The sequence below is a fragment of the Carassius carassius genome, chromosome 16, assembly GCF_963082965.1.
Source record: "Carassius carassius chromosome 16, fCarCar2.1, whole genome shotgun sequence".
NCBI classification, from domain to species: Eukaryota; Metazoa; Chordata; class Actinopteri; order Cypriniformes; family Cyprinidae; genus Carassius; species Carassius carassius.
The window spans coordinates 33,446,159-33,459,081 of NC_081770.1; the positions used below are offsets into that span (position 1 = coordinate 33,446,159).

The window sequence follows — 12,923 nt, forward strand, 5'->3', positions numbered from 1 at the left end:
TTGGGGAACTTGTAAAATACGTAAGATTTAGCAAAAATCGCACAAATTCAAATGAATGAGGTTGTACGAATTTGTTCATATTGGGGATTTTGTAAAATACATATAATTTACAAATTTGTATAAGTCTTTCAAATTTGTACAAAGAGTCACCTCGTAAAACATGTGCGCATCTAAATTCATAGAGGTTTGCAATGACATTAAGGCGAGTAAACAATGGCATCATTTAAATTTTTGGGGTGAACTGTGTGTTTAATTCAAAGCAAAGGCACCAGTTAATACTTGTGGCACAAATGAAACATTGAGATCTGTCTGTGAGGAGCATCACTGGTCTACAGTGGAGAGCTGCGGCTCTATTTGATGTTGCGGAGGATGCGGCGACAGTGGTTGCTCTTGAGCTCTCCGAGCGCTCGCTCCAGCTCGTGGATGAGATGCTGCAGTGTGGCGGGGTCCGTCTGCAGGACGTGGGCTCTGCGCTTCGCACCGTCCTCCAGGTGGAGCTTCAGCGTCACCGTGGGCTTCACCTGCTGTCGGAGCGCCCGGCTCGCCAACTACAAGCAGAACACACACCGTTGTAATCAGTTCACCTGTTGCTTCTGTCAGAGTTGAGTGTGACAGGTCTCAGCCTCACCTGAACATCCAGCCTCCACTCCAGGTTGTGGTAATGAGGGAGGCTGGGGGCGAGTTTGCCGAGAATCTGTCGGATCTCCTTCCTGTTCTCTAAATACAGCTGGAGCAGAAGTTCATTGAGCTCCTCTGAGAATCCCAGCACCAGCACAGAGTCCTGGAAATCCACCTCCGAGATCTGAGAGATGGTACAAGAAATTAAAGTTCACTGCATAGTAATTAATCGTGGCTTTTATGCAGCTGTTGTGTGCAGTGATGGACAGACGCACCATTAGCTTGGAGCTCTCAGTGAGGAGATACATCAAGCCCTCCACGCCGTGCTGCACGCTCTCTGACGACACATTCAGCTTCCCTACAACATCATACAACATCGGTCTGTGACATCTCAGTTCAGATTCTGCTCATGCATCTTTAACATAGTGCTGCCAAACCATTATTGCATCCAAAAAAATGCATATTAAAAATGCATAATGATGTTTGCGTAAAAAAATTCACAGTAAATAATGAATTTAATCATTAAAATGTCATTTAAAATGAAAATAAATATACACTGGAATATTTAAGTATGCATTTAAATTCATAAACAGTCATGAAGACAAAAAACTGTATTTACTCACCTTTCAAGACATCTTTAAACAGATCAATCTAGGTGATATCATAATAACAACCTCTGATATGACTATATTAATAACACGCATCTGTACTCACGTGCAGCTCCCTCGAATATTTTAGGATTCGAGCCTTTTTTCAGAAACTCCACAGCGATTCTGCCGAATTCACCAACAACTGACAAACATATATACATACATAAATGTTATAGCCTATGAATGATTTTACTTCTTTCATTTAAACATGTAAATAGAGAAAATGTTTTTGCATTTTGAATTACAGAACTAACAAATATTATTATTTAAAAGCTCTGAATATCCTTCTCAAATCATGGATAACACTGGAAATATGGCAAAAGCTCACAAAAGAGATTTAAACGCTATGATCTGAGGAACGTAACGTTATTTATTACCGATAAGCAGGTATTTGATATAATCACAAACACAAGTGTCAGTAAATTAATGTGATCTCCTGTTGTTTGTGTCTCTTACCCGAGGCATCCACTTCTGACAAGAATCCTAAATGCTCCTTGTGCTCTTCAGATAAAACTAACAGCATTTTCTGACGCTTTTAATATATTATCCGTCAAAATGAATCATCGGGTTGTGTTTGTAAATTGTTGGAGCAGTCACGTGATCAGCTGTGTGCGCAGCGCAATACAGTCCGAGTTAAACCAGAGCTGCAGCGTACTTCCACAAAACACACACATTCCCTTTGATACCCTACATACAATTATTATTAATAAAAAGTAAATATATTTAAAAAATGCATTTTAAATAGCGAATGCATCTAAAGGTACAAAATACACGGGTAGATGACAAATAGTTGTAAAGACTGACATTTTATGGTAGCCATTAGCCGGAAAAAACATTTTCCTTTATTATCCTTCTGATGAGAAAAATAAAATAAAATAAAAATTATTAGTAAAATGCATTGCTAAAAACTTCATTTGGACGACTTTAAAGGTGATTTTCACATTTTTATTTTTATTATTATTTCTTTCTTTTTATTTATTTATTTATTTATTTATTTTTGCTTCATCAGATTCCAGATTTTCAAATAATTATATTTCGGGAAAAAATATTGCCCTATCCTAATAAACCATATATCAATGGAAAGCTTATTTATTCGGCTTTCAGTTATATATGAATTTCAAAAAAAATTACCCTTATGACAATCCCATAATAGACAAAATTGGATTGGTTTAAAAGGGATTTTACACATAAATTGTTACAAAATAAACATGACCTACAGCTCATGTGTCCTTCATAGCAACTTAATGGTAACATTTATCATAATCTTCAAATTTTTAATAGGACTGAAGCTAAAAATACACAAACTGTGTGTTTACTGTTATATTTTTAATTTCAAATTTTAACTAAAACCACAGTGTTATTATATTAGCCCTTAACTAATTGTATTAACTAAACTGTATTAGCCCTTAGCAAGAAATACTTTTGTTCTCAATTGTCTTGCCTGTATTTTTCAAATAATAGTAATTTGACAAGGTGTGACGGGCTGAGCGCTGTATCACATTTGAAGGGATTCATTGGCTTAAATTAAAATGTTTGGTTTTGTTTCTCTCTCATATTGTCCCCGGGTCAACATATCTGCATGCTAACATTGTCTTTCTGCTGCAAAAGTGGCGGCAGCTTCTGATGTATGATGCTCGTCATGATTTTGGAGTATACTGTATATATTTACTGAAACCATGAATATTTTTTATTTGTTCATTAAAATTATAATAAAATGAAGCAAATAACTCAACCCTGTCCCAAGTTTACAACCCTGTAACAATGAGAAATACATATATTTGTGACAGGGCTGTGGCTGCTGCTCCTCATGTAGTGTAGCAGAGTATATGCCAGCAATAAAATAAGTACACTGTATATACTTATGTATTCAAATAAAATGTTGAAAAAGTTATTAATAATTAATAATAATCTTAATTTTATGTGATGGGGTTGAGTTGTACCCTCCCCGACTATAACATGCCTCAAAAATATTAATAAAAGTATGATATACATAACCATTTTCTGCACCACTATTAAAGAGACCTGAATGATGTCATTTCTGGGAAATGATGTCACAAATGAGTCGAGTCTTAAATGATTATTTAGGAACGTAGAATGATTAGAGTGACGGGGTTGAGTTCAGGCTGACGGACATAACTTTAAAGTCTTCTTTATTAAATATTTTGCATTATTTTAACAAAAATATTTTTTTACAAGAAAGGAACTGAAATTAATCCTTACACTGTTGCCGAAAATCACAGACACTATGCACATTTTGTTCATAATTTATATATGATATAAAAATATAGTGGGTATGAATAAAGCAATAAGCACCAAGAAGTGTATACATATACGTATGTAGTAAGGTTTCACAGAATAAAACAGAGCAAATAAAGAGTAATGATATTAATAAAAACAGTATTCTTCCACCAAACAATCTAGTTTCTCAGAAACAGGTGAGGTTCCAACAAACTGGTTGCCGAGCAACACACAGGAATAAACAAAGTTTATGTTTATAGAGTAATTTACAACAGCTTTAAACCAATCAACCAATCAGAATCAAGGACCGGAACTATCCGTTTTATAAGTATTAATACAATGTGGGTGTAATAAGGCAATGGCCGAGTCAGATCATGGTTATTTTTTTATTTAGTTGGAATCTTTAATTACAGTAAAGCACAAAGTTTCATTATTTTACTATTCAATAGTCTACACTAGTGTTGAACAAGTCTATGTACTTTTTGTGTTAAAAAAGTTGTGGACAGCCAAAGGCTTCATAGAGACAGAATCTGTACAGCATGTTTTTGACACCCTGGACAAGTTGGCTCTGTCTTCATTGTGTAATGTGTTTTGTAAGGGTTGTCAGAGCAGGATTCCAGGTCATCTCTCAAAGCGCGTCTGGCTAGTGTCTGTGCTAGCGCTAGCTTCTGCAGCCATGGCTTCTCAGTCAAAGAGCTGTGAGGAAAACAACAAAAGATAAAAAAATGTGTTTTCACTATCAGTGGCTCCAAACAGAACAGCAAAAATAATGACTGTTTTACAACATATTTCTCCAAAAAACAGTCCTGCATGTGTCATTGTTTGGACAAGCAGATAATCTAAGAGAGAAAGCTAACACTAGCATTCCCATTTAATTGCAGTTGCATGATTTTTTTCCTTCTTATTTTGTTAATCACCCATGTTTTAAAAGCCATCTGGCATCACTCTGTAGCCTAGAAGACAGGTTTAAGCCACATATACCCCCCCCCCCCCCCCACACACACACACACACTACCCTGCAGCTGATTTTGATTTTGTTTCAGTTATTTTTAGGCAGACAGGACTGTTGACATGACCAAACACTTTGCAGTTGTGTTTGCAACTGAGACACTTATCTGGGTCAACTTAATGCTGGATTTTTAAAGCATGTGAAGTTCACAAGACAGATTCTTGAGGGCTGAAGATGACATTCTTATATGAATGATTTATCGGCTTCATATCGGTAGGTTTTTGTAGGGGCATCAACTTTTACATTTCCATGCCCTAAACATGGAATTGTGATGGGGTGCTTTACATGTTTGCTCCTCTTGACCTATCGGCCACTGACCAATTAAAGCTGCTATGGAGTCCAGACATTCTGCCATCAATCTGAAGTTATAGCTATGTGTAGTCCGACTAATGGGTGAAGGTCTGGGAACCTTGGCCACTTTGACAGGTGAATCCATCAATCATGTTTAGTTTTGTGCCAGGTCATGTTAATGGGCATGGAAATGTCCCCAGAATAACCAAAGTCTCTTTTAAAGGAAAGTATGTTCACATGGCGGCCATATTTGGAATGCTCAAACAAGACCAAGTCTTAATCTGTATTGGACATTACATTTAATTTTAAGGTAGTATATCGTTTTCGGAAGAAAAAGCACAATAACAATTTATAGGGAATAACCATAAATTGACATTCGCAGAATTCCCTGCATTACTTTAACATCTGAGCCGATGAGACATGAGGCGAACAGATCCAAGTGCAAGCTTTTATTTCCAGACATGGTCAAAAACACAGACAGGGTCAAAACAATGGCAAGCAGGTATGTTATGTGAAAGACTAGAGAATAATCCAAAAACAGGTGCTGTCAATCTCCAGCCAACAATTTCCAGACAGGGTAATCCAAAGGGTAAATCCAAAAATACAAAAGCAAGAATCAAAAACCAGGTATGCAATCCAATAACAAAACGCGAAGGCAAGACAAGGCAGAAAACGAGCTAATCAATTATTATTGAAAATAACAAGATGGGCAAAGGTACAAGGGAACACAGAAACAATGGGGAACAAAAACATTTCAAAATAAGAGTCCATAAACCAAGACAGGGAAACATAGACTGGGATCCTGACATAGACCCCCCCCCCCCAAGGGGTGGGTTCCAGATGCTCTTATGCAATCTAGGAGGGCGGTGGAGTGGAACAGGGGGAGGGACGGAGGGCCAGGTCCATGTGGAAGTGGAGTTGCCGGGAACCAAGGAAGAGCCGGCAGAGCAGGAAGCCCAGGTGGACCAATGGAACATGAGACCACCAAGTCAGAGCAGACGAATCTGGAGCCCACTAGGGTGGAGCAGGCGGAACTGGAGCCCACCAGGGTGGAGCAGGCAGAACTGGAGCCCACCAGGGTGGAGCAGGCAGAACTGGAGTCCACCAGGGTGGAGCAGGCAGAACTGGAGCCCACCAGGGCAACCCAAAGCGGACCTGGATCCAGCCAGGGTGGAGCAGACGGACCTGGAGCCCGCCTGGCCAGAGAAGATGGAACTGAAGTCTACCAGGCCTGGCAGAACTGGAGCCCACCAGGGTGGAGCAGGTGGAACTGGAGCCCAGCAGGGCAGAGCAGGCAGAACTGGAGCCCACCAGGGTGGAGCAGATGGACCTGGAGCCGCCAGGGTGGAGCAGATGGACCTGGAACCCACCTGGCAAGAGCAAATGGAACTGAAGTCTACCAGGCCTGGCAGAACTGGAGCCCACCAGGGCAGAGCAGGCGGAACTGGAGCCCAGCAGGGCAGAGCAGGCAGAACTGGAGCCCACCAGGGTGGAGCAGGCGGAACTGGAGCCCAGCAGGGCAGAGCAGGCAGAACTGGAGCCCACCAGGGTGGAGCAGGCAGAACTGGAGCCCACCAGGGCGGAGCAGGTGGAACTGGAGCCCACCAGGGCAGAGCAGGCAGAACTGGAGCCCACCAGGGTGGAGCAGATGGACCTGGAGCCCGCCAGGGTGGAGCAGACGGACCTGGAACCCACCTGGCCAGAGCAAATGGAACTGGACTCTACTAGGCCAGGCAGAACTGGAGCCCACCAGGGCGGAGCAGGCGGAACTGGAGCCCAGCAGGGCAGAGCAGGCAGAACTGGAGCCCACCAGGGTGGAGCAGGCAGAACTGGAGCCCACCAGTGCAGAGCAGAGGACCACCATAGCTGAGTAGATGGGACAGAAGCTCACCAGGGTGGAGCAGAGGACCATCACAGCAAAGCAGATGGGACAGAAGGCCACCAGGATGGAGCAGATGGGGCTGGCACCCATGGCAGAGACTGGGGCCTAGGGAAAGCCAGGGCAGACAACACAGGCAGTGCATTCATGGTCTCAGGGACTGAGGCAGGGAACACAGAGATTTCATAGACGGCCTTCATAGCCATGACAGGGCAGGACGAAGTTTCACAGATGGCCTCCATAGACCTGACAGGATAGAACTAGAGCTCATAGGGAGCATTTATAGTCATGACAGGACAGGCAGTGAGTTCGTGGACGGCCTCCGTGGCCATGCCACAACAGGCCGTGAGTTCATGGACGGCCTCTGTGGCTCTGTCAGGACAGGCAGTAAGTTTGTGGATGGCCTCCATAGCCGTGACAGGACAGGCAGAGAGTTTGAATCTGGGTGCCACCACCTCGGGAGGTTCTGCAGTGGAAGCCGCCACCTCTGGAGGTTCAGGAGTGGATTTATGGTCAAGAGAGGCCTCAGGAGCAAACTCGACGACAGAAGAGGCCTCTGGAGCACAGTGTGCAGCCCACATGCTAAAAAAATGATGGCTGCCATAACAGGAAGTACTGAGGTAAGGGGAATAGTCTCTGTGACAACCAGTGTTGAGGCCCTGGGGATGCAAGCTGCTCGCACCAACATCAGTGGTGGATCCATCATACTGACAATGAGTCCTTTCTGTCTAAGCTCTGCATTCACAGGAACTTGGGTACTATAGCCCCCCCCCCCAACCCCCCCCCCCCTCCCAAAAAAACCCCATCGTGAACACAGGGCTAGCAAACAGCAAAGCATAGTCTATAAAATCCCTTAGACTACAATTAAAATTCCCCTCAGGTAACCATTACTTTATGGGTTCACTTAGTCCGAAGCGAAAAATGTCTTTTAGTATGACCTCATCAAATTTGGATTCATGTGTTCTATGATGGTCTGAAGGCAGCATTGTCAACCAATCTGATGATGACTGAAAAAACTCCTCTTTAATGCTTGGCCATCACTAGGCATTCTCCTGACGAGTTCGTCCATTCAGCAGTTTAAAGGTTTTCTAAGAGACGTCAGGTATCTTGTTGGGTTTTGAGGATCTATTGATGAGGAAGCACACTGTGACAGATGTCTGGAAAAGCATGGGGATGGCAGGATTTCCTCTGGGTTCTTCCTTCCACATGCCCTGTTTCTCGTGAAGTCTCATCTAGTGCTCTTCATGGCCTGGGAAGGATGCAGCTGTGGCAGCACTACTGATGCACTCTGGGAAGGATGATGAAAGACCAGGAAGGACCCACAAAGCATGAGGTCACTGGGAAGCCGCAGGATGGCTCTTTGACCTCTATACATCCTCTTAGCACTCTGCCTCTGGGATTTGAGGACTTCTTCTGCATGGGAAAGCCATCAACATGCACCAGAATGCCAAGCTCATTTTCCAGCGGGTGGTGTCGTCTCGCTTGACCCTTGCATGTCCACCTCTTGAACTGAAGATTGATGTGCATAGAGAGCCACACACTTCTGAAACCTGCGTCACAGGATGTCAGGATCTCGTGAAATCAGGTTATGTCTGCATTAATATGGATACATTTAAAAACACCATTTTCATTTTAAAACGCTCACCATCCACACTAGCGTTTTCTACACACTAAGTTTCTGAACGGTCAGAGAACGTTAAATTGGCTTTACTGTGCATGCATAAAATCTTAGAAAAGCTCACTGAGACAATACAGATTGAACAGACATGATACAGTTTCATGCAATTCTTCTGGCAGTAACATTTTATTTACACTTATTTATTTTCACCAAATCCAGACAAGATGGTGGATCAGCACCTAGAAAGGACCTCTACAGCCTTGAAAGACAGCGGAGACCAGGACAACTAGAGCCCCAGATACAGATCCCCTGTAAAGACCTTGTGTCAGAGGAGCACCAGGACAAGACCACAGGAAACAGATGATTCTTCTGCACAATCTGACTTTGCTGCAGCCTGGAATTGAACTACTGGTATATATATATATATATATATATATATATATACAGGTCCTTTTCAAAAAATTAGCATATTGTGATAAAGTTCATTATTTTCCATAGACAGGCATTTTGGGTTTTCATGAGCTGTATGCCAAATTCATCAGTATTAAAACAATAAAAGACCTGAAATATTTCAGTTGGTGTGCAATGAATCTAGAATATATGAAAGTTAAATTTTTATCATTACATAATCAACTTTATCACAATATGCTAATTTTTTGAGAAGGACCTGTATATATATGCATATATATATATATATATATATATATATACACACACACATATATATATATATATATATATATATATATATATATATATATATATATATATATATATATATATGTATATGTATACATTAAAACATGTTGTATCTGTGTAATGTCTGGGATTAGAAGGTTTCACAGATGTAATTTACCAGCTTGCATAGCATAGTCACCATGGGAAGTGGCTCCATTGTTATTTTCCTGAACATGTGAAGAACGGCCTTGCTGACTTCCTGTCTGGAGCAGAATGTTTACTTGTCTCAAAACAAGACAACCAAGTACAACATTCTCGTTTAAAAGACACGTGTGCCACCCAGAGGTGAGATCTGCTCTCTACAACATGGCAAATGGCTCACAAGCACTACAAACAAGCCCTGAAAATCCCAAACAATGAGATCAAATCTTTGACTCACACAAAGTCTGAGTGTTTATTCTCAGGGTCTCAGTGTATTTTATAAATGCACGTTTTATATGTTTATGATTTTCCAGTCATGTCTGAACACAATTTAAACCTCTGAATGAATCCTAGGTGAAAATTAAAAATATGGCAGGTGTGACAGGACAGAATGCACATTTTAAAGAGGCGATATTATTAGCAGAAGACAATTTAACTGTGTACATGACTAAAAGTCTGCTGACAAGAGTTTAAACACCGTGATCATCTTCTTGATGGTTATACTGTCTGATGAGGAGACCTGCCCCCTCAAATGTGACAGAGATCCTAATGATGGGACGAAGTGTTTCTCGGTCACTCAGTCAGTCCTCAGTGTGTGTTCACAGACAAACAGTGTGTGAGATCAGTGGGGTCGCTGTAAAACAGACCCAATAAAACATGGGCGACTAGCTGGGATGTGTTGAATTCCTGTGGTAATTTGACAATAGATTCTTAAAACCCATTTAAACATAAATGAAAAACTAACTAGTCTTTTTCTTCTTTGACTTGAAGTGAACTTTAAAGAATGTTGTCAGAAACACTCTTAAACTGACCTTGAGAGTTTTATTGCAGATTTGCATGTGATCTCACTTGCTGTCTTTGAGTTTACAAGTTGCCAAGAGAAACAAGATGCAAACAGAAACCTCTGTGACACTGCTTCACATCGGTTTGTTTTAGAAGATGACAATGAAAAAAAAAAAACGTGAAGAAATGTGTGGAAAATTTGCTAATTAGCGAGCAAGCTTTTTTTATCAATAATTTTTTTATCAAATAGGCAAATGTGTTTTATTTGTCTTGTGGTTCATGGCTAGTCGTAGCAAATTTATATAAAAAAGTAACACACTAAACATTAACTCAAACATTAAAAATGACACATTATTTAAACGCTTTGCTGGATTAATGTCATTTAAATCAGCTGATTTTTATTTTCTTCGGGTGCCCAGTAATTTCAAAGTAATTTCCTATGAGTAATTTCCTGTATGTATGTACTGTACATGTGGAAGAATTGACAATAAAGCAAACTTGAACTTAACTGTATGCAATATAATTGTCATATATACTTGACGGAAGTGGTCCTGATTGAACTGTGGTTATACAAATGCTAATGTCAAAGTCAAAGTCACCTTTATTTATATAGCGCTTTAAACAAAATACATTGCGTCAAAGCAACTGAACAACATTCATTAGGAAAACAGTGTCAATAATGCAAAAATGACAGTTAAAGGCAGTTCATCATTGGATTCAGTTATGTCATCTCTGTTCAGTTAAATATTGTCTGTGCATTTATTTGCAATCAAGTCAACGATATCGCTGTAGTTGAAGTGTCCCCAACTAAGCAAGCCAGAGGCGACAGCGGCAAGGAACCGAAACTCCATCGGTGACAGAATGGAGAAAAAAACCTTGGGAGAAACCAGGCTCAGTTAGGGGGCCAGTTCTCCTCTGACCAGACGAAACCAGTAGTTCAATTCCAGGCTGCAGCAAAGTCAGATTGTGCAGAAGAATCATCTGTTTCCTGTGGTCTTGTCCTGGTGCTCCTCTGAGACAAGGTCTTTACAGGGGATCTGTATCTGGGGCTCTAGTTGTCCTGGTCTCCGCTGTCTTTCAGGGATGTAGAGGTCCTTTCTAGGTGCTGATCCAGCATCTGGTCTGGATACGTACTGGATCCGGGTGACTGCAGTGACCCTCTGATCTGGACACAGACTGGATCTGTTGGCCACGGTGACCTCGGAACAAGAGAGAAACAGACTAATATTAGCGTAGATGCCATTCTTCTAATGATGTAGCAAGTACATAGGGTGTTATGGGAAGTGTTTCCGGTTCCGGTTTACCTAATTAATGCAGCCTAAAAATCCTTTAACGGATTTGGATATTAAAAGCATATTAGTATGTTATGTGTAAGCCAGGTTAAAGAGATGGGTCCTTAATCTAGATTTAAACTGCAAGAGTGTGTCTGCTTCCCGAACAATGTTAGGTAGGTTATTCCAGAGTTTAGGCGCCAAATAGGAAAAGGATCTGCCGCCTGCAGTTGATTTTGATATTCTAGGTATTATCAAATTGCGTGAGTTTTGAGAACGTAGCGGACATAGAGGATTATAATGTAAAAGTAGCTCATATAAATACTGAGGTGCTAAACCATTCAGGGCTTTATAAGTAATAAGCAATATTTTAAAATCTATACGATGTTTGATAGGGAGCCAGTGCAGTGCTGACAGGACCGGGCTAATATGGTCATACTTCCTGGTTCTAGTAAGAACTCTTGCTGCTGCATTTTGGACTAGCTGTAGTTTGTTTACTAAGCGTGCAGAACAACCACCCAATAAAGCATTACAATAATCTAAACTTGAGGACATAAACGAATGGATTAACATTTGTGCATTTGACATTGAGAGCATAGGCCGTAATTTAGATATATTTTTGAGATGGAAAAATGCAGTTTTACAAATGCTAGAAACGTGGCTTTCTAACGAAAGATTGCGATCAAATGGCACACCTAGGTTCCTAACTGATGACGAAGAATTGACAGAGCAACCATCAAGTCTTAGACAGTGTTCTAGGTTATTACAAGCAGAGTTTTTAGGTCCTATAATTAACACCTCTGTTTTTTCAGAATTTAGCAGTAAGAAATTACTCGTCATCCAGTTTTTTATATCGACTATGCATTAATAATATAATTTTTTAAAATTGGTATGTTTCGCCGGGCCGTGAAGAAATATAGAGCTGAGTATCATCAGCATAACAGTGAAAGCTAACACCATGTTTCCTGATGATATCTCCCAAGGGTAACATGTAAAGCGTAAAGAGTAGCGGCCCTAGTACTGAGCCTTGAGGTACTCCATACTGCACTTGTGATCGATATGATACCTCTTCATTCACTGCTACAAATTTATGGCGGTCATATAAGTACAAGTTAAACCATGCTAATGCACTTCCATTAATGCAATATAAAATATTTTAACGCAGTTAACACACTGGCCCTGCCCCCAGACCTATATGTCATCTTTCATTTCATATAGTTACCCATTGACAAATACAATGTAGGGCAAGAACTCCATAAATGCAAGTATACTGTACCCTATAATGCAAGATATTTGAGCAAAAATGGGCACTTATGAATTTTTGTCTCATATTTATATATGATATGATAATCGACATTGCACGAGCAGAGAGAGCTATATCACATGAGTGCTGTTTTTGTCCTGATCTATCACAAGTTTAAATGTGATTTTATACAACAGTTCAGTAAATAAAAAGTTAATATTGTTATTATTAGTGCAGTAAAATGATTAATCGCGATTAATCGCATCAAAAATAAAAGTTTTTGTTTACATAATATATGTGTGTATTTTTATTATGTATATATAAATACAAACACATGCTGTTATGTAATATATGTACTAATATATGTACTATAATGTGTAATATAAAATAGAAGAATATGAATATATAAATGTATAAACATAAATATAAATGTGTTTTATAATG

General features: G+C 40.4%; 1 protein-coding gene across 1 annotated transcript; it reads right to left on the reverse strand.

Annotated features, from left to right (window-relative positions):
* Positions 1-348: 348 nt before the first annotated feature.
* Positions 349-1,919, reverse strand: commd2 (COMM domain containing 2). Its single transcript, XM_059568771.1, has 5 exons — positions 1,725-1,919; positions 1,333-1,410; positions 894-976; positions 629-802; positions 349-548 (listed from the first exon to the last, which is right to left on the reverse strand). Exons 1-5 carry the CDS (start codon positions 1,789-1,791, stop codon positions 351-353), a joined length of 600 nt encoding a protein of 199 aa, XP_059424754.1. The 5' UTR covers positions 1,792-1,919; the 3' UTR covers positions 349-350.
* Positions 1,920-12,923: the final 11,004 nt, after the last annotated feature.